General features: G+C 42.9%; 1 protein-coding gene across 17 annotated transcripts in view; it reads left to right on the top strand.

The window, feature by feature from the left end:
* The window catches only part of Magi1 (membrane associated guanylate kinase, WW and PDZ domain containing 1), a 618,948-nt gene that overhangs the window by 353,888 nt on the left and 237,117 nt on the right, over window positions 1-27,943 (top strand). For all 17 annotated transcript variants that reach the window (XM_057790328.1, XM_057790346.1, XM_057790384.1 and 14 more), the window contains exon 2: window positions 15,646-15,762. In XM_057790328.1, coding sequence (XP_057646311.1) covers window positions 15,646-15,762 — 117 coding nt within the window. The remainder of the gene's footprint in view (window positions 1-15,645; window positions 15,763-27,943) is intronic.

The following is a 27,943-nucleotide window of genomic DNA, read 5'->3' on the forward strand; positions in this document are numbered from 1 at the left end:
AAGTGGCTTTTATAGCCCATTGTTTGTAAGTCACTCTGGAATAGTAGCTGGAAGATGACAGTGAGTCAGCTTGGAAATGGTGGCGTGTTGTAATGGGAACTGTTGATAGAATTTGGGAGATTAGCAATCTCTGATGATCAACCAAGGAAGAACTATAGCCTGTCCAGAGAGATGCATCTCGGTGAGTTAAGAATTTCTCTTAATACGTTTATTACCGAACTTGGGTGTCACTGCCTTTGCCCCAACTATCCACCTTCCTTAATATAGTTCCATTAAAAGAGCCAAATTAATAATGACAAACAGAGGAAGAGTTGTAGTCAGTGAGGCTCCAGGAGGAACAAAGAAAGCCAATGACCAGATCCCCACCCTACCTCAAGCCCATCTTGGAGGTCCTGAGACTCGGGGGTTAAAAAAAAGCCAGAGGTGCCCATAACTCAGCAGGGGTGGCTTGGTCCCTGTGCATCCTCTGTCTCAGTTCCCAGCCTCCACTGTAATCCTGTCCTTTGGGAGATAAATTCTTTCTCTAGCCCATTAGTTCCTCCTCTGGCTGCCCCCAGGGCTTCAGCCATTTCTTCGCCCTGCATGAGATTCTTGGGGAAATGTTGCTTCTTGGGGACCCTTTTACTAATCTGATCACCAAAGAGTGTAACATAAGTGCCTCTTTAGAGTATATTCATTCCTCTCAGACAGGCCATTACAGGATTGCAACATATGAAATTACTCCAAAACCATGCACATAGCCACGTGCACAGATGAAGTATTCCTTCCCTCAGTTCTGCCCTCCTTGGTCTTGGTGATTCTATTGTTTCCTTTTGGTTTTGACTTTGAAATGTATTTAAAGCCAAGATTGTACGCAAAGAATAAACCTGTAAAGGTGCCTTCATGAGTGGGAAACTGTTGGGTCTTTCTCTATCCTGCCAGCCAACTCCCAAATAATGACACGGAGACTTATTATTAATTATGAAAGCTCAGCCGTAGCTTAGGCTTGTCCCACTAGCTCTTATAAGTTAAATTAACCCATTTATTTTAATATACTTCCTGTCACGTGGCTCATTACCTCATCTCTTGGTACTGCTTATGCTGCTTCCTGCGAGTGCTGTGACCCTGGCTTCTTCTTCCCAGAGTTCTCTCTCTGCCTGGAAGTCCAGCCTATATCTACTGCCTAACATTGACCGTTCAGCTTTCCATTACATCAGACACAGCAATACATTGTCACACAATATACAAATATCCTACAACAGAAAATTATCTCACCTCATTTTAAGACTTACCTACTGATGTATGCTTCACCGTTCCTGTCTCTTCTCATCTAGTCCAGTATAAATGGCAGTGGTGTGCTGTACTATGATGCTGTTACTCTGTGATTTACCAGCGTGGGCCAGAGTGCCTGGAAGGCTGGCCCCAGCCATCTGTTGCATGAATGATAGCAGAATATGGTTTGCAACCCAGATTCTCTCTCCACTCAGAGATTAAATTGAGGTGAGGCTGGGAGGGCAAGGGAACAACTATCTTAATTATTGTGGATGTTCAATCCTAGCAACGCCAAGGGGATCTCAGTTACATTTGCATAGAAACGTTTGAAAGGTCCTTCTTGTCCCTAGAGTCCTAAAACCCTGCAAGACAGTGCTTTGCCAGTGGGTAGGAGGGGAGGGCTGTTTTCCCTGGAAGGAACTTTGCTTACACATCTCGGCTGAGTGTGTGTGGAAGGTAGTGTCAGTCAGATGTCAGCTCCCTGTTTCGTTCAGGTTTTCTTTCACAGGAAGAACATTGAGGGCTGTTGACTTTACTTTTGTGGTTAGTAAGAGAAGTTAGTATTTTTCATGTTGGGAGTGGTACAGATGTTTGCTAGCTTAATGGTAATTATAACAGCTGTAGCAAAAATAATGTTATAGTCTATTTTTTTTATTCTTAAAATTTTCCAACCCATCTGGAAGGTGAATAACAGTGTAACATGCACCTTCATTACTAAGCTCAACTTCCTTCACTTCTGGCCATCGCTGCTCTGTGTTTCCGGGTCTATAACTATTTGCATTTCACCACATTTTATGAATATAGGGTGTAGATACCCTCGCACTTCATCGCTTGCAGCTGATGACATTCTTCTGAACGCTTTGGCACAGATGTTGTGTGTGTCTCAGTATTCTTTCAGTAGCATCGTTAGACTTTCCCAGCCGCACTCATTATTCTCTCCGCTGAGTCTTTATTGTATTACTTGTATTAAATTCAGTGCCTACTCAAGCATGCACACTTCTTAGACATGACCCTTGGTTAGAGAAAGAAGAACAAATTTGTGTGCACTTACAGTGTGCTTGGTAGTGTTTGGAGGTCTGATGATGCTAAGCCTGGCAGCAGATTGTTAGCATGTGTGCCATCTTTATAATCAGTTGATTCTTTGGGAAAGCCAAAAGATCGCCGGGGATTTAGCAACTTGTCTAAAGCCTGCTGCAGAATTTGGAGACTAGATTAGAGCTGGTATAATCTGGCTTGAGGTCTACTGGGAGATCAGTAAACTTGGTGTTGCACAGAGGAACTCATGAACAAAATATAAAAAGAGCAAAAGTAATTCAGCAGGACAATTTCCTTTTGTTAAACAGTTGCACCAGAGCCCAAATGAAGCTAATGAACACAGCAGCCAAAGGGAACGCTTGTCTTTTATCCCTGGTATAGGTAGTGACTGCATCTTATTCCATTGATTAGAGCTTGACTTCGCAATCTGATGTGACCTGCTAATCAGAGCAAAGGGGGCACGGGGAAGTTCAGAAAACCTGGCCTCTTGTTGGTCTGATTACCTTGGTAGAAAAAAAAATACATTTTTCAGCATCATGTACACACAGATTGCACACTGCTGGCAGGCAGAGTCCTCCTGTGCGTGGACATGTCTCTCATATCACTTGGCTTCCACAACACCAACCATGCTTTGGGAAAACTTCCAAAAGCAGAAGCTGTTCAGGAAACAAAACCTTTGTGAATGTGAGAACTTGATCAACTGACTTCTTGGCCTTTGTTTCCTCATTGGCCTCTTCCGCCATGCTCCATTCTTGTCAGCGTCTCCTGACTAATAATGACACTTGGACAGCTCATCTCTCTTCTCTAGATGGCTGATGAAGGGCTTTCTGAGCTTTGGTTTGTGCTTCTTCATTACGACACCAGCAGTAGAAACAGCTTCCCTCGGTTGGAAGCAGATTGCAAAGTCACCCTTATCAGTGTACACACGCGTGGTCTGTAAATGTTCATTACCCACTTTCAAATCTAGCAAGTCCAGTTGGTGTCTTTTCAGGATGTCACTGTCAAGTCAGTGAGATGGCTCCATGAATAGAGAGAGGCACTTGTCACCAGTCCTAGCCACCAATGTTCAAGTACCAGGTTCCGCCGATAGAAGGAGAGAACTGACTTGCATGAGTTGTCCTCTGACCTCTACAGTGCACTGTGGCACATATCCCTGTCCCTGTGAGTAAGTATAAAAAAAAAAACAAAAGAGGAGGCAGAGGACAGGAGAAGGAGATAAGGAAAAGCAGCAGTAGGCACTACTGTCACTCCAGTGCCTTGGCATGGGGCGTAAATGGGTACACACGCATCTTCAGGTGCTGCTGAGGGGTCTGAGCTTGGGGGCCCAGCTGCTTTGTGGGCTGCCCGTAAATTTGCATCAGCCATAATGCTTAGACAAGAGGGCTCACTGTCTTTCCGCTTTCTCTCGGGAAGTCTTTTCCCCACCCCTTCCCCCAGTGAACACATGTTATTCCGCTTCTTAGCTTAGCTGGAATAAAAACAGGGAGCAGAAAGGCTGTGAGTAGTGCAGGCGTGGAGACGATAGAGTTTAAACCTGAGCTTGCTTTTCCTTCCATGCTTAATTCAAGTTTCTTCTCATTGTGGGATGAAATTCACTGCGAAAAAAGAATAGAAAAGGTGGCCAGGAAATAATAATAAAGTCAGTTTCCTAAAGTGCTGACAAAATGTTTTGTGCCCGTCCTCATTGGGTGTTTAATATAAGCAGTGTTTTCTTGTGCTTCATCAGCGTATTTAATTCTCCTCTGCCACCTCTCTCGTGTGTGCAATTCTCCTCTTTTTCCTTTCCCTCCCTCCCTCTTTCCCTCCCTTCCTCTTTCTCTCCCTCCCTCCTTCCTTCCCTCCTTCCCTCCCTTCCTCTTTTCCTTTCTCCCTCCCTCCGTCCTCCTCTCTCTCCATCCCTCCTTCCCTCCCCTCTTCTTTCTCATTTTTTTAAAGGTTTTCGAGAAACATGCCTGAGCAAACAGGAGGCTCTTTGCCACCAAGGCATGGATTCCATGCCTTCCCTGTGTCTAAAGAGGTCCCTGTCAAATTGCTCACCCACCTAGGGGTGCAGGCTGACACCCAGACAGGAGCTTGCTCCCCGGAGAAACAGCTCTGCATCAAAGGAATGAAAGACAGGAAAGCAAGGTTTATTCTGGAACATAGATTTAGGTTCCGCAGTTCAGAGTCTCCACACTGAAACAGCGTCATGGAGTTTTTATGTTGATAGAACAAGTAGAGCTATAAATCAAGGCTTTATCCCTTTTTCTTTTTCTTTTCTCTTCTTCCAGAGACAGAACTTCTCTGTGTAGCCCTGGCTGTCATGGAACTCTCTATGTAGGCCAGATCTGCCTGCCTCTGCCTCCTAAGTGCTGAGATAAAGGTGTACACTACCAAGCCCATTTTAAAATGCTAAATTAAGCATTTTAAAATTTCCTTGGTGGAAACCTCAGGGTTCCAGGAAGCTGTCAGAATCTTAGCTGTGAGCCTCAGATGGTACCTGGCAGCATTCTTAGCCTTTCCATTGGTGGAGAATAAGGTTTTGTTAACTGAATTCGTTTCAGGGGGTTTTATCTCTTAATCAGGATATTAGGTCTGGCAAATAGGTGGGGAAGGAGTGGCTCCTTAGGGGCTAATGGCACAGCAAGAAAACATGTAATTCAAGCATAGAATTTCATTGAGATGTAATCACCAGTCGTTTCAGAAGCAGTTTCTTTGCAGAATTCTCATTCATAAGGTGCAGCTCTGAGCTCATGTCTATTAGCCTTTCTCCCCTCCTCCCTCCGCTTTCCCTCCCCTTCTTCTTCCAGGCTTTTTTGTTAGGATCTCACTACATAGCCCACACTGTCGTCCTGCCTCAATCTTCTGCTTTACTAGATTATAGGTGTTCCCTATATTGCCTGACTCTCTCCTGTGTTTGTAAATACTGTTTTAGTGGGAAGCATTCTTATTTGCATATGGTCCCTTGATGTGGGAGTGCCATATATCAATCTGTTGATTTCATTGGTTAATTAATAAAGAAACTGCTTGGCCTGATAGGTTAAAACATAGGTGGGTGAAGTAAACAGAACAGAATGCTGGGAGGAAGTGAGGCAGACCCCATGCCTCTCCTCTCCAGGGCAGATGCGATGAAGCAAGCCACCAGGTCAGACATGCTTTACTCTATTCTTTCCCAAGCTTTCTCAGGCTTTCTGTGGATTCAATTATCCACGTCTGGGCGCCATTCTGTAGAATGAGCTGCAAGCAGGCCTGCTTTTTGTACTGCCTGGCTCCCACATGGCTAGCTTTACACCCGAAATGACAACATACAAACTGTATTCATATAAACACTGCTTGGCCCATTAGCTCCAGCCTCCTTCTAGCCAACTCTCACATCCTTATCAATCCACCTCCATTAGTGTGTGTAGCACCACGAGGTAGTGACCCACCAGGAAGATTTTAGCCTACGTCCATCTTGACTCGGACCTTCATCGCATCTGCCCTGGAGAGGAGTAGCATGGTGACTGCCTCACTTCCTCTTCCTCCCAGCATTCTGTTCTGTTTTCTCCACCCATGTTCTAACCTATCAGGCCAAGCAGTTTCTTTATTAATTAACCAATGAAATCAACAGATTGATATGTGACACTCCCACATCAGTCCCTGTTGACTTTCACAGCACCAAGGCAGAATGAAATAGTTGTATGGCCTTGTGTGTGCTTTCAAGCCTGGGAAAAGGTACTTAAATTTCATCCTGTAGCCAAACCTGATTTAGGCCATTGCTTTAATGCTATTTGGGATAGAGAATTTCATATAAAGACTTGACATATTCAATCTTCCCAGTTTATATATTTTTTTACATATTAGGGGTTTCTTTCATTTTTTGGTTAAATACACATGATAATGACAGTCATTCATTATTTCTCAATAGGCCATTCTCTAAATTAATTTTCTGTGGAGAGTAGTTTGTCAAGATTAGGGGAAACTAATTAAAAGGGAAAACCCATTCTCATCTTAACATTCTTTGTCACATGAGTGATATTGGAATTTTTTTTTCCTGTACCCTAGAAATTGGTATGACCTTTGGGAATCAAGTGATTCCATTTACATGGAATTTCAGCAATAATTTAAATTTAAGACTTGTATTATAGCATGACGTAGGGCATCCAAATGTTTGATACCTGATTAATCTCTATACCAGTTTTGAGCCATTTGAAGCTAAGAGTTATGGTGTGGTGCCCATCTGTAATCTCAGCACATATGACATAAAGGCAGGTGTAAGCAAGCAAGGGCACAGTGAAACTACCCAACTAGACTGCTCCAGGGGTAGGAAAAAATGGTTATTTGGAATCAAACTCCCAAGGCAATAGGGTCTGAGGGCAGAGAGACAACAAAATGGCAGAGGACAGTCAGATTTTGTGTGACAGCCGGGTGGGGGTCTTTGAGCTGGTACAGGCCATCCAGACTAAACTAGAAGTCTTCGCTCTAGGTAGTTGACCTTTGTAGGAAGATTAAGGGTGGTTCTGGTTAGTAGAGAATGGCCTTTGGGCTTGATTATCCTATAAGAATCCTTCTGTTTACCAGGCCCAAGTCCTTCTATTCAGGATACTGTCAGCACTACCATGGGGTTGGGGGAAAGAGTTGCACCTAACAGCAAGAAGATTGCAATTTGAGGACAGCCTGGTTATATAACTTCATAAAACTAATAAATAAAAGGTCAGGTGGGATGTGGGAAAGGCAATACAGCCTTTTGGAGAGAATTTGTTTCAAGAGCCTTAAACATTTTCATTCTTATTGTTCCAATATCACTACATCAAGGATGAAAAAGTAATAAATACAGATAGATTATGCTGTCTCTCTGTTTTGATACACAATCTCGTGTAGACTACCCGCAAACTCCTTACACAGCAAAGGATGAACTTGAACACCTGATCCTGCCTCCACCTCCCAAATGCCAAGATTTTAGGCCTATAAGCATAGCAGCCAACTCTGGATGTATTTTGTACACAGAAGATAAGGTACATGCTTACCTATTGGTATTGGGTATGTTGTGGGTCCAAGGCTCCAAAACAACCCAAGCAGATACAAGAGGTTACAGAAGGCAAGATTTTATTGGATTGGGCAGTAAAGCAGAAACAGACCTTCAGAAACGACAGTCCAGACTCAGGAGCTGACAGAATCCCCGTCTCAGCAAGCATTTAAGCAGAAACACTACAAATATCTGTGCCAAGTTACAGTTACATATTCCACCAACTAGGATTCCGAGATTAGGGAGTTTCCTAGGAATATTACTGTGTGGTAATATTCTCATTGGTTGGTTTGCTCAAGTGTAGTGGGATGGTTTGCCCACCAAATCTTGTCAACCAGATGCCAGTGATATCAGTTACCCAGGGAAGTCTGGGGAGGTCTTGGGAACTTAAACTTTATTTGACCCTTATTCAAGATGGAAGTTTTATCCAAAATGGCTTCAGTTTGGTTTCTTCTTACAGATATATAGGTTGTGGTGAATTGATAAAATATATAGCATTTTGAAACATAATTATATTTCACAAATGCCTACAAAATGCTATAACATGTGGACTTAAATCCTCATAGATGGTATGATCTGACAAGTTAGGTTATAGCTAAAAGGGATCACCTGAACTCTGTGGGCTGTGGGACCCATTCATTGCCAGTTTAAAAAAGGTATTGCTGTGTTTCTGTTGCGATTATAAAATACCACGATCAAAAGCGACTTAGAGGAGAACAGCATTTATTCTGACTGAAACAGAGTCTGTTATGGCATGGAATCAGAGCCTGAGACTTGCCTAGCTAGCAGGGAGTATAGAGATCAAATTTCATCGCTTCCAGGAAGCAGAGAAAGGGAAGTGGGGCCAGGATATAAATCCTCAAAGCCTGCCCCCCAGTGGCATGCTTACTTCAGCAAGGCTCTGCTTCTGAATGCTGAGACAACCTTCCCGAACTGCCCCTGATTGGGATCAAGTGTTCAATACTTGAGCTTATGGGAGGCATTTTTCATTCAGCCAGCTCCAGCACTCAATCACACCGTTTTATCCTCTCCTGCTCTCTCTGCCCTTTCCTGAGTCAACATCCCTTAGCTAGTGTGCATGGACTGGCTTCTTCCTAACACCTGCTACTGCTCAGCCCACTGCACCTGAAAATTTACACCATGTGTTTCTCTGCTATGGCTGGAATCCCTGAGCCCATTCCTTCTGCACTCCAAGTAAAATAGGAGTTCTTTGTTGTGACCTAGGAAGTCCTTTTCACTCTCTCCCCCAGCTCCTCCTTGACGACACTCTGTGCTCTTTCCTGCAGGCCTACCTCTTTGTTGTTTCTGAATCTTTTATACTTGCTGTTACCCCTACTTGGAATATTTTCTTCCACACTTTGCAGGAGTGACTGTCTTCCTTTACTTCATTAGCTGCCCTCTGCTTAGGGACAGCATAGCCTCAGGGTTCACAGCATATTTGTCTGTAGGCATTTAATAAATTTCTGTTTGAAGAGGAATGCGTGAGATGAATTGATGTGTTTGCGTATTTGTATATGTATGTTATAAGAGTATTTGTTGTAGTCCTAGGATATAATGTGTCTGTACAGCTACGATTTTATGATTTGAGTGTGTGTATATGTATGCACGCGTGCATGTGTGAGTGTGTGTATGTCCATGCACAGGACAAAAATAAATAAATAAAATTAATGAAAGTGTGCACATGAGATTACAAGTATCTTTCCTTGGTTGTACAACTTTATGTTTTCAAATATTTCAAATATTTCTCTTTGAGGGGGTGGAGAGATGGCTCAGCCAGCAGTCGGGAGCACTGGCTTTTCTTCTAGAGGACCCAGATTTGACTCCTGGTACCCATGAGGAGGCTCACAACCCTCAGTAACTCCAGCTCCAGAGGATCCAGCACCCTTTTCTGACCTCCATACATGTGTGGTGCACAGGCATACACAAGGCAACACCCACACATAAAATTTAGTGTTTTCAGTTGCTTTTTGGTGACAGGATCTCCCTATGCAGCTCAGTTTGTTTTTGAACTGTTTATACTCCAGCCTCAACCTCTAAGTGCTGAGACCACGAATAAGCGCCTCTGTGCTTGGCTTGTCTCTAAAGGTTGATGGTTTGGTTTGGTTTGGTTTTTCGAGACAGCGTTTCTCTGTGTAACAGTCTTGGCTGTCCTGGGACTCACTTTGTAGACCATGCTGGCCTCAAACTCAACTGAGATCCTCTTGCCTCTGCCTCCCAAGTGCTGGGATTAAAGGTGTGTGCCACCACTGCCCAGCTAAGGTTGATAATTGATATAACTTTGCTGTGGTGGTAAAATATTCATAAGACTTCACTTTAACCACCTTCAAGGAGAGGGTTTTTGGCATCAAGTCCATCACATTACCATGCAGCCATCACCACCCTCCATTTCCAGAACCTTTTGAACATCTCCAGCTGACTCTTTATTATTGAACACTAACTTCCTAGTAATTATATTTCTCTTACAAATGAGAGAAATGTTGGGGCCAAACATGTTAGGAAAAACATGAGAAATACCATGCTGGCATTGTCTGATACAAATGACATAGTTGAAGTGGCTTGGTCAGTGTTGATAATAATCCTGTCCTCTTCCTTTCAAACTACATCTTATTGTAGGAATTTATGGCTGTCTTAAAGTTAGAAGGAAAATACAGAAAGTTCTGATTTACCAAAAATAAATTCCCTTTTCTTTCCCTGAACTAAAATAGTTTTATTGTAGTTACTATCCAAAGTCATGGTTTCACTGTGGTATTGCTGTCGATAGCATGTGCTTCTCTTGTCCAGAAAGAGACAGAAACCCCTGTGTCACATGAAGTCCAGCCTGTAGCCCCAAAGGAAAGAAACATGATATGCCTGAAGACATGTGAAGGAAATGGGATGAACAGCAGTTCCCTACCGAGATGTGTTCTAAACACACCCTAGGAGGCTCCTCTCTGCTCTTGCTTACAGACCAAGCTTCTGCTCCCTGGAAATCAGTTTTCTGATCTTTTATGCATTTTTCCTTCACGTCATCTCACTAACATTTAGAGCAACATGGTTTGTATTGAAAAAATATGAAGGAAAATGGATTTTGGTGTATTAAAAATGGAATCATAGAATATTAAGATGATATATTGATACTTTTTAAATTTCAGAAAACTCAATGGAAAAATGCAAAGATATATTTGGAAACTTAAAAGATACAGATTTCTTATATTGATAAAATATAAAACAAATATAAAGTAATAACAATTCAAGTATGGTCTAAGTTCCATCTTCCTTTTTTAAAATTAAAACCTCTTTCAATGATCTCTGGATACGTGTGTGCACATGTGTGCAAGCACACATGCATGTGAGTTCAGATGGACATGTACACCTGTTCATATGGGTGTCTGTGCAGGTGTATGCATATGTGTAAAGACGAGAAGTTGTGTCTTCTTCAGTTGGTTTCTACCTATTTTTTTTTCTTTTCTTTCTTTTTTTTGGGTGGGCTGGGGTGGGAGGTGTTTGTATGTGTGGGTTTTTAAAGACAGGGCCTCACTATTTGCTCTGGCTGTCCTGGAACTCACTCTGTAGACCAGGCTGGCCTCAAAGTCACAGAGATCTGCCTGCCTCTGCCTCCCATGTACTGGGGTTGTGGTTGTGCACCACCACACTCGACTTCTCATGGCTTTGAGATAGGGTCTCTCACCAAACCAATTTGGCTAGGCTGGCTGCCCAGTGAGCTGTAGGGATCCACTGATCTCTGTCTTTCCCTGCACTTTGACTGGAGGCTTATCCTGCCACAACCAGTTTTTATATGGGTACTTGGGATTCGAACCGGGGTCATGTGTGCAGAGCAAGTTCTCACTCACTCACTGAGCCATCTCCCCAGCCCTAGTTCTGAACTTTTTCTTGAACAAAGTTCTACATACTTCTGACTTATGTTCTTTCTTCCACTTACAAAGCAAACCTTGAATTTGGATGAAAGTAAAGATGCCGGGACATACTTGCCATTTATTATTTATCCATCTTACAATTTATTATTTCATTGGCTCAATGCCCTTGACAATTAGGAAAAGATTTACTGACATGTCCTCGGAATAATTGTTAATTAATCTGAGATTAGATGCTCAAAGTACAGTATCCTTAATGGAATGTGAAGGTGGAAGCTTTGCTCCTCCAAATGTCAGGGAATGCAGAGTAAATGTTAACTGGCAGCATAGTTAACCCTGCCCTTTGCACATTTGCAGAAGAGAGGAGTTTCGGTCTGATGCCCGAAACCATAGCTGGCTTGCTTAGTGAGAGCCTAAGATCAAGAATAATCTGGCAGAAAACCTCTGGTTTATCTTATAGTTGGTGACTATAGATACCACTTATGTCACATATAGGGAACAAACTAATGGGTCCCGTATGTTCTCTGGAATTTGCTTTGGTCTCTAACAGTGTATTTAGATATACAGACCTCCCTCTTTGCTACTCATAGTTCAGATAGTGTTCAGTGCCTATTAAGTTTTTATTTTTCTACGTGGGCGTGTGTCGGGGAAGCACAAGTGTCACAGCAAACGTGTTAGGCGACAGCAGCAGCAATTGGTTCTCTCCTACCATGTGGGTTCTAGGGACTGAACTGAGACGTGGCAGCAAGCACCTTTGCTCACTGAGCCACCTCACTGCCTCTTTCAATGTCATATCAGTTCCAGTCATTTGATAGGAGTTTTCCAATCAAGAATCACCTAGATTGTAGACAACTGGGAAGCATTATTCTTTTGGTATCATTCAAGAGTGCCTTACCCTTGGGGCTAGAGTTGAGCAAGTGTGATTATCACACCTACCAGTAATTTACCAGTTAGCATTCCTTCCTGATCCTCAGCCCCAGTTTACCTAAGAACACACTGCTCTAGCACAAAAAGACTCTTACCCATTTCTAGTAGCACTGGAAATATTCTTTAGTCCAAACTCTTTTGCCTTATGGTTTGTCTCCTGCTGTTTCTAACCCATTTGAATAACATTCATACTTATGTAATTTTTTTTTAACTTTTTAAAAAGAAGACTAATTCATGTTTGGACTAGATTTTATTTTTTCCCCTCACCTCAGAAACTGTCCACTTGACACTGTGGTGATTGCAGTTTTTGTCTTTCACTAAGTGCTTCCACTCTGCCCTGCACTGTGCTAACATGTCATCCCCTCTGCTGTTTACAGCAGCCATGTGATGTGGGCACTATTATATCATTGTTCTATTTTTATGAGTGAGAGAGGAGAGGCTCATGAGCCGGGAATAATGGAGCTGGGTCCATACCTGGTCCTGTGTTTGTTCACTGCCAGCATTTGCCCTGTTCTTTCTGGTTGACTCCCTAATGAAACTAGGACCTAAGCATCTAGAGCAGTGGGACCCACTAAGCAGCCACCCTGCCTAGCTTTGTTTCCTGGATGATTTTGTGCATTCTGCTGCATAGCACCTGTGTTATATCACACAACCAATCAATTCTAGGTTGGCATGCCCTTCAAGGAGTTCATTGTCTTCTCTGTTTCTTAAAAAGTCATTTGGAGGGCTATAGAGATGACTCAGCAGTTAAGAGCACTGGCCTTCAATACAGAGGACCCAAGTTCAGTTCCCAGCACCCACATGACAGCTTATACCTGTTTGTAACTCCAGTTCCAAGGGATCTGACACCCTTACACCAATCCACATAAAATAAAATTAAATAAATTATTTTTAAAAACTTATTTGGAAATAATTATTGTGGTTGTTATGGGCACATAGAATGTAGTGTAGTGTTTCTCAATAGCTTTCATGACGTATGCTTATGTTAACTGGTACATAGATCCAGGTACTCCATACCTTCATGCTCTTCTGCTTAGTCTTTGTTTCCCTCTATTATGGAGGGAACATGTTAAAAACTTTATGGATGAAGTTTTGTTCCCTTCTGTGTCTCTGTTCAATGTTAAATGCTTGAAATTATCAATATTGCTTATGTATTTGTAGTGTCTCCTTTTTAAGTGTTGTGCAGCACTTCATAAACATCATTTCTTTCATTGCTTCTGGATAAATATTTGGATTGTTTATAATTTAGGGCTTAACAATTCATAAATGTTTTTTGGGGGACTTATTTTCATGTTCCTCATTTTAGTGAAATTGTTCATTTTTTTCTGTGCAAATTAGTCTTAATAAAGTATTGTTAAATTATGTTCTCATGAGGCTGAGCCTCCTTACAAACCCACTAGCCGTATATAAAACCTTGCTTTATATCTTGCCGAAAGGTGAGATTTATTCACCCTTTGAATTCTGTTCTTCAGGTAACTACATAGTGGGATCTCCTTGTAATTTGAGTTTGTATGTTCTTATCACCTAGGTATGTGTCACCATCATGTGTATGTGTGTGTGTGTGTGTTCTTTTCTGAACTTTTGAAACATCCTGTTTGTTTGTCTGTCTGTCTGTCTGTTTGCCTAGGGAGCAGGTAAGGCAGTGCTTACTTCATTCATCACTAGCTGATAAACGATTGAATGGTGTTGAGTTTGATTATTAGTGTATACATTTTCCTCTTGACAGCTTGACCCTTGGTTGTGGTGTAGTTTCATGAGTTGGTGCCAGAATGAGCAGGTGTGAGAAGCAGACCAGTAGTTTCCTGCCGTAGTAGGAAATAACATCACGTTGCATCACTGTCTTGGTCCTGGATGACTCTTCTGAGCATGGAGAAGTAGCTTCAAGGACTTCTGTGGCTCACATGGTGACCAGTGTCTGTGTTGTTTCGCTAAGACTGGAAATGCCTAGGCCTGCTTTTTATTTTGTCTAAAACTGAAAGACACTCTTTGTTGTTGTTGGTGGTGAATATTTATTTATTTATTTATTTATTTATTTATTTATTTATTTATTTATTTATTTTGGTTTTTTAAGACAGGGCTTCTCTGTAGCTTTAGAGGCTGTCCTGGAACTAGCTCTTGTAGACCAGGCTGGTCTCGAACTCGCAGAGATTCACCTACCTCTGCCTCCCGAGTGCTGGGATTAAAGACATGCACCACCACCGCCCGGCAATTCACCTATAAAAAGTGTTGTTTTGTTTTGTTTTTCTGAGTAAAGGTTTCTTTGAAAGATTTTCGGCACCAATGAAAGATAATCAGAGGCTCAACCCTGGCAGATCTCCTGGAGAAAGACAGATACACCACGCAGAGAGAGCTTGGGTATTTAGTGTGTATTTGGAACAGTATAAGAGTAAGGGGTTATGGAGGGGAGGAGAGAAGGAAGGAGAGAGAAGGGGGACAGAGAAAGAGGAAAGAGAGGGTAGAGAGAAGAAAGAAGGGGAAAAGGGAGAGGGGCAGTAGTTACCTATTCAGAAGAGTGAGAGCATAGGAGGAGAGAAAACTCAGGATTAACTTGCCTCTGGGGAGGGGTTGCAGGGAGATTGGGCAGAGCTTGTCTCTTAAAGGAACAGGATACCCAGATGACAGGGATGGTCTGCAAAATGATAACGTTCCCTATGTAGCTCTGACTGTCCTGGAACTCACTCTGTGTATTAAGAAACTGGCCTTGAAGAGGAAAGGTTTGCAAGAGATACCTTGTTCTATTTGGGTAGAAACAAGAGACTGGTTTGCCCCCACTGAGACACTGGGACATAATAGTACAGTAGTCTACACTTTGAAAGCTAGAAAGATGGATTCTGAAAGTTTTCACTGTATACAAATGACAGCTCCCTTAACCATTGTGCAGTGTGTGCCTGTGTTTAAACATCACACGGTACACTCCTATGTACTTAAGATGTAAGGGCTTTTTTTTTTCTTTCTACTTTTATATGCCAGTTAAGTCAAGTTTAAAAATGCAAACAGGGTTCAAATCTTGAAGACTGTTTTCCAAGCTCCCTGCCCGCAACTGGCATGTGGAGGTGTAGCTCATATATTCTTAGCAGTTACTACACAGGTGGGCTGAGCTTTACTGAATCGGTTTCTTTTTGTTGTTTGTACATTGTTTTCTTGCTTGCTTTTACTTTTATTTATTTGCTTTAGTAAATTACACTGGAGTTCTGAGCCAGCTTGCAAGTGTAGTGAGCAAAGAATGCTTTACTATTTGACAGTTGTTGCCAGATTGTCCTCTTGGCAGTTTCAGCTGGTCATTCTCCCTCTGAGGGTGGCTGCTAATGTCACTGGCACTCACTTAAATGCATGGCCTAGAAGAAATCCTCTGTTATTCAGCTTTCTGGTATTGCATGTGATAAGGCCCATACCTTAGTTGTTTCCAAGCTGTTTTCTCTTTGTCTCCTTCCCTTGGCTCTATCCCCTGCAGAAGGAAACGGAAGCCCTTCCTCACTGTGGCTGAGGATCTCGCTGGGTTTGCAGGATGCTGCTTCCTCACACACAGCTCTGACTGCTCACTGTTCAGAAAGCCCTCTCTTGTTGATGTGCTCTGTCTGTTTTATGTATTTCCTGCAGGAGGAAGGCTCAACAAGGACCTGCGACACTTTCTCAACCAGCGGTTCCAGAAGGGGTCTCCGGATCATGAGCTCCAGCAGACCATAAGGGACAACCTCTACCGCCATGCCGTGCCTTGTAAGTAGCTCATTTTCGTGTCTCACTGCTGTGTGTGAGTGTGCGCGCTCACGTATGTGGAAAGAGGAGAAGGAAGCTTAGCTGATGGTTCTGGCACACTTAGCAGTGAGTCCACCTAATGATGCCCTAAGTAAAGCAAATGATGGTTGCCAGTGGGAGAGACAGCATGATATCATGGTGTGACTGTGTGACTGGATTTCCATTGGACTCTGCTATTTACTAGTTTTAAATGCTGGGCAAATTACCTTTTGTGAGCTCACTGTCTGATCTGTGTAAAGACCATGTCGGTCATGCTAGCTCCATGGAGCTGCTGTGAAGTATAGAGGGGCTGAAGCATGCAAACAGTTTGCAAAGCCTTGGCGGGGTGAAGCCTCTAGAAATGGAAGTGTCATTGTGTTTAATGGAGTGAGCCAGGCAGAGACCCTGAGACTGAGCAGGGTGGAGGCCACTGTGTCTTTAAGGCCCTCGGTGGGGAAGTGCCACAGTCACTCTCCATCCCTACAACCAGATTTTAAGATCCCCACATCTGGATTGTAGGGAAAAAGAAGGATTTTCACAGATTAAAATTCTGAAAGATGTTCAATGTAACCAAATTTGAGCAAGCCAGATATAGACCTGAAAGGGAAACCTGCAGGGTCAGGACAAGCAGGCTGTGGGTTGGTCCGCTAGGAGTGGATAATTGACAGCTGCCTTAGAGTGGGACATGAATGCACCGTGTCTGTGAACAGGCTGATCTTACCTCTGCCTCTTGGGAAGACATGGCATTTATTTGATTCCGTTCACACCTCAAGGAAAGAGTGATTCTGGTTTTAATGCTGGGACTTTTACTTTCTGCTTTTTGTCACTTGGTTCTTTGAAGTTTGAAAGAGTTTTTAGAGGTACCATTTTTGAGACACCACCTCCTAGAGGAAGAATACTTTAATATTTACAGAGTCCTCCTTTTGCTGTGATCTGTCGCCCTAGAAATGGTTCTCTTTAAATATACTTTGGAAGTAATGTGCTAGACTGCCTGTGTTTGCTGATGTCACCATAAAGTCACAAGTGTGACTGACCAAAGGCTTTGCATAGATTTGAGAACCTTAGGAAATCAGTTTCTAGAATAATCACCTGCCATCCATTTTGCTTGGTAGTAAATCGAGGCTCTGCGGGGAAGAGGAATACTGCAAACGGCTTGAGCAGCACTCTGTAGTCCCCTCTTTACTCACTGGCAGCCGCATCTCACAGAGAGGAGGTGACCTGTTAACGTGACTTAGTTGCCCTCGCTCATTTCAGCTTTTCCATTTTGAATTGAAAACTTTAATCCCAATAATATCCTTGAATGATTCCATATGTATTTAGATTCATTGCAATTCCTAACTCTAGTCTTGCAGATAGGGTAGGGATTTTCATCCCATTTTGATTGATCTAGTAACCCGGTTTTGAGTGAGGATGTGACTCTGGGCAACAGAACTGAGGCTCTGTTATCCAGCTTGGTCCTCCCCTGTCACACTGGCCCATATTACATACACCAAACTTCCGAAAGCAGGAGAGGAAACAGAGTCATGGGGGAGTTCATAGCAGACCCTCATCTTTTTGACTCACGAACCTCCTGGGGCCATTTCTGAGCTGCCCTGTGACTGCCTGTAAGTCATGGTTGCGGGGTGAATGCAGCTTTGCCAAAGACTCATGATGGTTCTCCATGTGATTTTTTTTCCCTACTTAGATTCCACTTTAAGAAATGGGGATGAAGCAAATTAGCACACCATTGCTTGATGCATCTGTGGTGTTACCATGGTTACATTTTTGGCACGCTTTCCCATTAATTCTATCCTCCCCACCCGATCTCTTGGACTTGACTATGAGCTACATGGCTTGATTTTAAGTGTACCACTATTTAGAAAGTAGGTCCAAAAGACTTGTTTTTTTTTTTTAAAAAAAAAAAAAAAAAAAAACAATGGTAGAATAATGTTTGTCTTTTCTTTAAAAACCATTTGGTACTGATGCCCTATTTGTACGAAACTAGTAGATCAGGAATTTGGAAAGTGAAATTCGTGTTTGAACTGAAAAAGGAGATACAACACAATTCGCTGTACTGATCCAATTATAAAGTAGCAGAAAAATGAGGTTTATTTTTTTGTGTCTAGTGTGTTCTGTGTGTGTATGCATCTATGTGTGTATATGTGTATATATGTATATATGTGGATGTATGTATGTTATGCACATGTGTGTCCACCCACATGCACAAGTGTATAAGTCAAGTTCAGAGGTCCATTTTGTATGTAATCCCCCAGGTGCTGAAACCTTGGGTCCCTCCGGGTCCCTCACTGGGACTTGGGACTTAACCATTCCAGCTCGGCTGGCTACCCAGAGAGTCACAGGGATCCACACGTCTCCACCTACTTAGCGCTAGGAATGCAAGCCTGTGTCATCACATCTGCCTTTCGATACTGTGGGTACAGGCCCTCATGCTTGCCTAGTAAACGCTTTGCCTACTGAGCTCCCGCCCTGCCTGTGATGTGGTTTTTAACGTGAGTTGACTAGGGTGATGTAGGATTCTGTGGCTGGCTTGGAATAGTCTGTCCCCATGTGTGTTTATTTTGACTCTTTGGCCCTATGCCTGGCAAAGCAGAGGTCATTCTTGACCAGTGCCTTGTGTGAGTGGCTTTGGGAGCTGTGGATGGGGAGAATCGGTCCTCCTTGTGTTGTAACAGGAACAAAAGTTCCTGTGATCGGTTGCGTTCTGCATTGTGTTCCTCCATTGGCTGATACTCCCTGACCTCAGTGTGTGAGAGGGTGACCTCATGAGCTGGTTAATGCTAGAAGGGGATTGAATTTATGTTTTCCACATTGTAGAAAATATATTGGCCATTGGCAATGAAGAGAGAAAGCTCCTCTAGTCCCGAGTCATTTTGACATCCTCAACATGTGTGTTGTGATGATGTCACAGCTCAGAACTCAGTCTTATGTGTGGCAAATGTCTGTTTTATCGACAAACAGGGGGACAACTGAACTTCTATGCAGTTACACTTGGAAATACCATGCTGCTCACTGCTCACCCCCTCTGTGGCTGTTATTTTAATTTTGAGCACTGTCATTGAGGTGTAATTCCCATACCACCCATGTCACCTGTGAATGCCTTCATGCAGTCCCATTTCTGTTGCAGCTATTTTCCCTTTTGTTTTTCCCTTCATTCACGAACTTTGTTTCTGCGGTAGAAGGAGAAGGTCATCATGGTAGAACTCAATTATATTTACCCCTGAAAAAATCACTCCCCCCTCCCTAGGGGAAAAGTGAGCACAGAAAAGACAGCTAAATGCAGAAGGACTCAGAGTCTGAGGGTTACTCTGCCAGCTCTGTGGCCTCATGCAGCCCACAGAACCCCTTTGATGCTCGTTAAATAGAAGGTAGTGGTCTACGCTCAACTAGAACTAGGTTCTTATTGGCATAAGCAGCTTCCTGGCTGTGCAACACTATCTCACACTTGAGAACCATATAATGTAGTCTCTCTCTCTCTCTGTCTCTCTCTCTCTCTGTCTGTCTCTCTCTCTCAAACACACATATACTCACGCACGCACGCACACACGTGCAACATCTCACCATGTTCTAAGTTTACCATTCTGTCTTCTGCCCTACTTGTAGCTGCTCTGAAGCACATGCAGCCATTGCCCAGCCCTGCCTAGTGCTTCAGCCACATAGACGTCTTCCCGTCTTCAGCATACAGACGCCTTCTCCTGTGGGTTCACGTTGCCTTCTCTGGCGGTTCTTTATTTTAGGGTTCAGCTTCGATGCCTCTTCTCCCTTAAAGTTCTGCCTCATCTCCTTCACTGGGACAGGTGTTGTCCTTAGGGTTCTCAAGGCTCTCACCCTCTACCTGACCTATGGTTCCTACTGTGTGTCTTTCTGCCCTTTTCGATCTATCTTTGCCAAGTCAGGTGGCATATCTCTCTTGGTGACCTCTGCACCTCTCACCTGGTGCCTGAATAGTGAAGTAACTATTTGTTGAGTGAATGAACAGAGCAGGTTGGTGTTTCTTCCTTGAGTCTGTATTCACAGCCTTTAAGAGCTACTTTTGCATAGGCTTGCAGATTGAAAGGCTGCTAACCTCAGAGACAGGCTGGTAAGGACTTCATCGCGGAGTTGGCAGGTAATCCAAGCCATCCTGAACATGATGCTAAGGAGCGCTTTGCAGCAGTTCTTAATTACGGTCTCTATTGCTGCACCTCCCTCAATGATAGCCTTCCCGTTTTGTGACTTCTTGTCTTGGTTGATGTGACAACCGCTGAGATGGTTGCTTTGGAGTGGCTGCATTCCGTGTGAGGATAAATACCTTACCTGACGGGGCTTGTCATTTGCTGTGCTGCCGCTGTCAGAGCGAGATGGAAGATGCAGCTCTAGGCTCATTCAGCAAGGTGGCTTCTCTGGAATGCTGAGTGCACCCCCTCCTGCCTCCCGCCTCTGGGCGCTCTGCTCTGAGGGGCTCATTTTTCCACACAGGCAAAGGAATGTCTCCTGAAGGAGGGAAGGAGCCTGTCTTACAGCTTATTGTTTTATTGAGCAAGGCTCTCTGTGATACTGAGGCCATTGGAACCTGCCTAAGCAGTATTAGCTGTTAACTTGGAGGAGTTTACAGAGAGACTGTGTTTGGTCTCCAAGACATTTTAAATCTGATGTGCTAAACGGGTGACCTTGTTCTTTATTTATAGAGGTGCCATATTCAGATAGACAGTGGGGCATCTGCCAACATTAACCTTTCTTTGCATAGAGCCATGCATTACTTTGGGGACTATTTGAACCTATTAGTTTTCTCTTAGGCGCTGTTATTTCCACCTTGGCTTGTCTGAAATCAGCCCATTATGCCATGGTCTTTAATAATGAGAGCTAACGATAGAGCATAACAAGAGCAACGAAGCTAGTGCTGACCGTCTTCTGGAATGTGTGTCTGTGTTCAGGTTGTGTTTGATGTTAATGAAGTGGTTCTGATTGCATTTTGTAGAGAGGTCTGTAAGCATCTGAGGACTGTTGCGACTCTGGCTGTTATCCTCTAATCAAAGTGCTGCCTAAAATGAAAAGGTGTGTGTGTGTGTGTGTGTGTGTGTGTGTGTGTGTGTGTGTGTATTTGCTCTTTGCAAAGCCTAATCTGATTCATAACATTGATAGTCAGTTATTTTGTGACTCTCTGTGTCTCAGGTGCTCTTTTGTGATTTGTACAGTTCACATAGATTGCCTGTCTATTCTGTGATCTGTGTGTGTTTTAACCTTTAGCCTGCCATATCATCTGGTTTATTTAACAAGTAGTGTGGTAATGTGCAGAAGAGCATCACCACAAAGGTGGGTCCGACCTCAAAGCAGGTCTCACTCTGCTCCCCTGGACCCCCTCACTGCCTTTGTCACTGGTGCTTGACACAGAGATGCTGACTCTCTGAGAGTTAGCCTCCTCTTCCCAAGTCATCTGCCAGCATGTCCAACCTGTGACCAACAGACCACGTGTGTCCTAGGAGAGTTATGATGTCCCAGCCTGACACAAAACCAGAAACTTATATTCTGACATGTTTTTGATGTTGTTGCTGTCTTGTTTTGTTTTGGTAACTCAGTTGCACTCAAGTGTGAACTCTGTAGACAGCAATGTTGTGTTGCAGTGTGAGAATGTTAAGTAGGCCCGGGATCTTCTACCTGAAGGTCTTCCGCCGAGGCCAGTCCTTCTCCCTACTGCCATGAATTCCCAAAGTTAGCATTGCAGCTCATTTTCAAGTTCTCTTTAGACTGTCGCTATCTCAGAAAGACTCTGGACTAGGGAATGTAGAGAAAACAGTATCACTCACGAACTGGAGGTACCAAGGGTCTGAGTTCGGCAAGAGCCTTCTTGCTGTTTGGTCCCTTGACAGAGGCATGAGTGAGAGGAGGCCACTCCCCTCTGTTTAAAGCCCCTTCTGAGGATGAGATGTAGTTTGTTACTATTGTAGTTCATGTATTCTTTGTGTATGTAGCGAGGGAAGAGTGGACCACTTCAGTCAGTGGTCTGTGCTGGTACCCAGTTTATTAATGATTGAACTCAAGTACAAACCCATTTCTAAAGACCGCCAAACCCCAAGCTCTGGCTTTGCTTCTTTGCCTCCCGTCTCCTTGAAGGTAAGTTTTTTTATATGTATGTACCGAATCATAAAGTATCTCCTCTTAATAACATATGGCTTAGTCCTTGGTTCCGTCCAGGATCCTAAGGTATCTATTTGACAGCTGTGTTCATTTATTTAATTGCTTTATAATTTTAGCTGACATTTTCCATCAAGATCCATTACAATTATAAAGCAATTTTCACAGTAATTTTTGAAGGTACATGAGAGTTTCCATAGTGTCCTTACCACCTATTATGTCAGAGAAGATTTTACTATATTTTAGTTTTTCAAAAAAACATTTTAGTCCAGAGAATAAAACATTGTATTTTGCACAGATTCTCCTTGTGTCAAGCATGTTCCTTAGAAACAAATGCAAATAGGGCTGGGTGTCTGGCTCAGGGGGTTGAGCGCTCGCTCACCCAGCATTCATGAGCTCCCCACCCCTACCCTTTGGGTTTGATCCCTAGCATTAAGTAAAACTGGGCATGGTGATGCTGTTAGTCAGGGTGCCCTAGAGGATCAGGATCAATCGAATTAATATACATTACAGCAGGAATGAAAGGTTTACTTCCCTAGTGCTGGCTGGGTAGCTGAGCAGCGGCTGTTCGCACTCTTCAGAGGCTGACAGTTTGTAACTGCTCAGTCCACAGGCTCCACCACTCTCAATCTGGTGCTTGAGGCCTGGAGAGCGCTGGCATTCAGCTCATGCTAGAAAGCTAAGAAGGCTGGGTTCCCTTGTCAGTGGAGGATGGTGCCAGCAGGTGCAGCAATAGCACTAAACAAAACAGAAACAATGCACATACCCCGTAAACCCCCACAAAAATACAATACATTTTCTAGCTATTTTTATGGATTATAAGCATTTATGTTAAAGTCTAGGTAAGGATACTTTTTCTTTTGTGTTTGATTGTCTTGCTAAAGACCATGATGAAATAAGGGATTAGTAGTACTTTGTGCTCTTACAGAGAGCATGGGTTTGGTTACAGCACTCAGATCAGGTAGGCCAGAATGGCCTGTAACTTCTGTTTCAGGGCAACTGATACCCTTCTCTGGCCTTTACGATCTGTACTCGTATGATATACATACAGAAGAAAGCACACACACACACACACACACACACACACACATGATAAAATGTAAAATGGACGATGTTATAGGTAACAGCTTCTTAATCTTTTTTTTTTTATCTACAATCTGTTTGCCTGAGAGATTTTTACCTGACCCCAGGTATATAGCTATATAAAATAAGTGTACAAATTGGCATTTGTGGAGAAGAATTCATCAAACAACTTATTTTAAAGCAATTATTTGATATATCTCTATATATTTTTGTCATTACTAAAGATGAAAACAAATTTGCCTTAACAAGATGGATATGCTTGTCCATACTTATATAATGACTTAAATCTTTGCTAACTGTTTGATCATGTAGGGCATAGAGCTTTTTCCATGTCTTTGATAGTTGATCGGCAGATTGATCCTATGATTTGGAGTACTGGGAATACTATTTTATATAAGTACATAGTACAAAAGAGCAGAAGCATTTTTAGGGTTGTTTTAGAAAGTTTTGAAGCTCTGAGCTAATCTAAAACCAAAATTCATTGAACCATTTTTTTTTAATGAAACTCAAGTGAGCAGCTCACACAGTAATTTAAAAAAACAGACAGTTCAGCACAGTATCATTTAAAGATACACCATTTGATACATGCTGAGGAATGACAGTGGGGAAATTTTAAAGGCTTTTTGTTTTTATAACTAAATTATGTTCCTATAAGAGCGGAAAACTTCATGTGAGCAGTAAAGATGCTGAATTTTAGGATCTCTCGCATCTGAAACCTGAGCCAAGCTCCTGTAGGCAATGCTGCTGGTGTTGTATTTGATGACAGCATTTTCAGTGCGAGGTTGCATTTAGTGTTCAGAACAGAGGCTACAGTGCCATTGCAAAGGGAAACATGGGAGAACATGGCCACACATGCCTCAGATATGTTACATGTTTAGTTTAATTGTTCATCATTGCACACTGAGCCGACAGTTCCATATCTCCCACATTCAGTTACAGGACACTGTATGGGTTTCATCACACCATTCTAGAAACCGTTGGGCTGGCAAGATTACTCAGCAATCAAAAACACTTATCATGAGTGTCTAGGGACCTGAGTTCAATCTCTGAGAGCCATTTGGGAGGAAAAACCTTCTGAAAGTTGTCCTTTGACCTCCTCGTGCACACCATGGCACACAGTTAACTGCACTCACACACAACATACTCTCACACTCACATATACACACACACCTGCACTCACTCACACAGTGCACACACATACAACACACACACAGAAGAAAAACTGAGGTGTAAAATAAACTTCTCAATGTGATTTGACTCGATTTAGACTAGACAATGCCTATTGTTCCATTGCAGTCACAATGGGAATGAAATTGTCATATCAGTGAATGGCATACTGCTTTTAAAACTAGACAGTTATCTGGGAAGGTAGCAGAGCTAACACAGTGCAGTCAGCCCTAAATTAATCTGCAGGAAAGCCCCCCTCACATCCCTACATACATATAATTAACTAGTTACCACTTCTGTCTGGAAATATGCACTGCCGTATTTATGGGTAGATGGCCAGGGGGATACAACTAATATCAGTTCTTTACAAGAGAGGAAAAACAACTGAAAATATATTGCCTGTACAGAAGGGAGAGAGAGAAGAAATAGCAGGCCAGCAGGCAGAACTGTTAACAGCGGGTGAGTCTGGGAGAAGGCATGTGGTGTCCTTTGTATCCGTTTTATTCTTTGGACATCTACAAATTTGGAGTCACTCCCAGATAAAATATTCTTAAAAGAAAATCAACTCATACCCAGAAGAAATAAATTAACTACTTATTATTTATTAGAAAAAGGATATATATGCTCCATTTGGGGGTTCATTCTTCCTGTGTTTACGTCAGTGTCTTTAGATTGCTCTAAAGCTGGGATTTGGTGAGCACCTTCATAGGTCATGATGCAGAGACTAAGAGATGCGCATAGCATGAGACAAGACTCTCTTGTGGAGTAATGAGTCTGTGTTAAGGGTTTTCGTTAGCGTGTTTCACGTCAGCTACGTACTTCTCCTGTTACCCTTCACAGATGAGGAGACTGAAGCTAATAACATTCCCGTTCTTACCCTGTGCAGGAGGACTGAGACACCAGCACACAACACCCACTCATAACTGTCGTGTTTTCATTAGACTTTGGATATGTAGTTGCGTGTATGCCGATCTAGAAAATTAAGAATAATCATTTTAAGTCAGTTCTAAGGATTTGCTAATGAGATTCTAGATGAGTATAAAAGTATTCATAGAATGATAATTGTATTATGAACATGTGCTGGATGCCGTACACACCAGGTTTTACTCCACTACAGTAGAGTTGTCTCCTGATGGTCCTGTAACAGGGTACTGTTACTCTCCACGTTCAAGGTTAGATAGCTTGCTCAAAATTTTACCACCTCTAAGTTATAGATCTGTAGTGTATACTTTGCTAGATGCTCAATTGGAGAGAGAGTGGAATAAAATTACCACTCATTTTGGAGGTACATGCCTCAAAGATGCTTTCTAAATATTATGACATAATGTATTATCCAGGTAATATCTGCTCCAGACTTACTGGAAATCCAATTAAAAGGGTTCCTCATTCTTTCTCTTTTTAATCCTTTACTTACAGTACAAAATTTAAACACGATCTTGCTTCTGAAACTGATACTTGCAGGTCTGTGGATCCCACTCTGTGGCAAGCCGGGAAGCACACACAAGCTGGTTCAGCTTATCAGACTCAAGGGTGAATGTCACTCGAGAAAGGGAAACTTGATTCACTCTTGGTCTATATTCCGTTTCTCTGGGAGATTACGATGGGAAGGCTGACATCACAGTTGAGGCCTGTGGGCATGTTTTCCTCTGATCTTTCTCATCACTAGAAGTCCTTCAGTGGTTTTTCCAAACACATTTCACTTCCCATCCAGCCAATCACATTTAGAATATGTGATTTAAAAACAAACAAACAAACAAACAAACTGGAAGCCAATTGGACTGGACCACTGGAAAGCAAGCTTGGAGCTGAGTGTCTTGAGTTTTAATTTTTTTGCAACTACAGATGGCCCCTGGTGAATACTGGTGACTCCATTGCCATCTCCACAGAAACGCTACCCTGCTCAGGAAATCCTTCATGACTCTCTGGAAGGTGCTCACTTTTTTTTTCTGTCAGATCAGCATTTTTCTGGACTCTTCAGTGCAGAACTACCTGAACTCCTCTGCAGTCATAGGCACCAGGTCTGCAAACAGCCTGATGTTTGTGTGGCCAGCTTCCTAGCTGCCAATGCAGACATCAGAGAGCACCACTGGGTTGATTGGGCTGGAACTGGCCACCCCATGGCTCTTACCCAAGTTCTTCGCTCTTAATTCAGCTCAGTAAATAATTGGGATCCTAGGCTTGGTGTGGTGGTACATGACTTAATCCCAGCACTTGGAGGCAAAGGCAGAATTTTTTGCTTCTATCTTTGGTGGGTTTTTTTGTTGTTTGTTTATTATTTGTCTTTTCAAGACAGGGTCTCACTGTCTAGCCCTGGCAGTCCTGGAACTCCCTATATAATGAGACCCCGTCTCAAAGAGTCAGGGTTCTGTTTGTTATGACTTGAGTCAGAAGTTCCCCTCTCCTTACTCATATCTTAAAGACCTACTCCTAGTCTGGCTTGCCTGTTTTGCAAGCTGTGGACCTTCTAGACATGGAGCCAGCTGTTGAATGTAGTTACTATGAACAGCATTCGAGGGGTATACCTACCCATGGTTCTTACCTCCCCCTTTGCGGTCTTGTCTGCTGGCATGCGAATAGCTTCAGCCACGTGCTTCCAGCTCTCTCAGCTGAGCCACTCTGCCATGCTTTCTCAGTGGTTGGTGATGGGCTAAGACCCCTCCAAAACTGGGAGCCAAAAGAAATTTGTCCTTTATTCTTTCAGATATTTTGGCCACAGTGAAACAAGTGTAATTGGTCCTTAATGAGTAGTGAGTGTACATCCTGACTTTCTGAACTAAAACATCTGCTTATCCAGCCCATGTCTATTCATTCATTTCTCTACCTCCTGGGAAAATGTTTACTGAACAGCAGTACCCAGCAGATGAATGTGTTGGGTTCTCTGTATGAGAAATAAGCTGGGTGAATGACCTCCTTTGAGGGTGTTTACTGAGGAGTGGAGAAGACAAAAAGCATGTGGGAGATAGTGTCATGTGACATGGGATAAAGCAGCGGAGAAACCACTAAACATCTATACACTGAGTTCAAAGACAGCCAAGGCTACATAGTGAGACCCTGTCTCAAAAAGGGGTGGGGGGACTTCAAATTCTTAAATTTGAGGTTCATGATGAACAGGAGACCTGAGACAAATGATCTTGGCCTTACTTGTCCTGTTAAATGAAGACGCCCAGGAGGAGAGTTGACAGATTTTAAGGACCCTCTACATGAGCAAGGTGTTCTCTGGCAACCCTCAGGCCTGTCCCAGGGCTTTGCCTTCTCATCACCCTGCCTCACTCTCAAGCCTTCTCATCTGTTTGACTCATGCAGTGTCGGGGTCTTCTGACCTCTCCTGCCTGTTAGAAGTGGGCCGTTCTGTTGTCTTAGGGGCTTTGCTTTGAAAACGTGTTTTGGTTAGAATGGAAATAAAATCATTTTCACGGTCACTGGCTGATACCTGTGGGGGATTTATTCCTCTGGCTTCTGTATGTGAGTGTGTTTGGTGTTTCTTCTCACCCATCTCCTAGGATGGAGCATTAAGTCCTCACGGCATATGGGAGCCACAGCTTCTACAATCTTTGTTTCATCTACTGAGTCAAAAAGTATACATGTCTTGTTTTCATCTCTAATTGGTTTTCCATAGCTTCAGCTTCACTTAATTAGGATTTGTGGGAGAACCGCCACATCTGTTTCACCAGAAGTTTGAAAGAAAGCGTTGCTTGAGTGGTAGATGAAATGTTCTTTTGTTGTGTGGTATGACTTAAAATGAGGCACGCTGTGAAACCACTGTGGGGGAAAGTTGGGACTTGGCTGTTAGAATGCCTGCCAAGCT

Source organism: Chionomys nivalis, chromosome 1 (assembly GCF_950005125.1).
Source record: "Chionomys nivalis chromosome 1, mChiNiv1.1, whole genome shotgun sequence".
NCBI lineage: Eukaryota > Metazoa > Chordata > Mammalia > Rodentia > Cricetidae > Chionomys > Chionomys nivalis.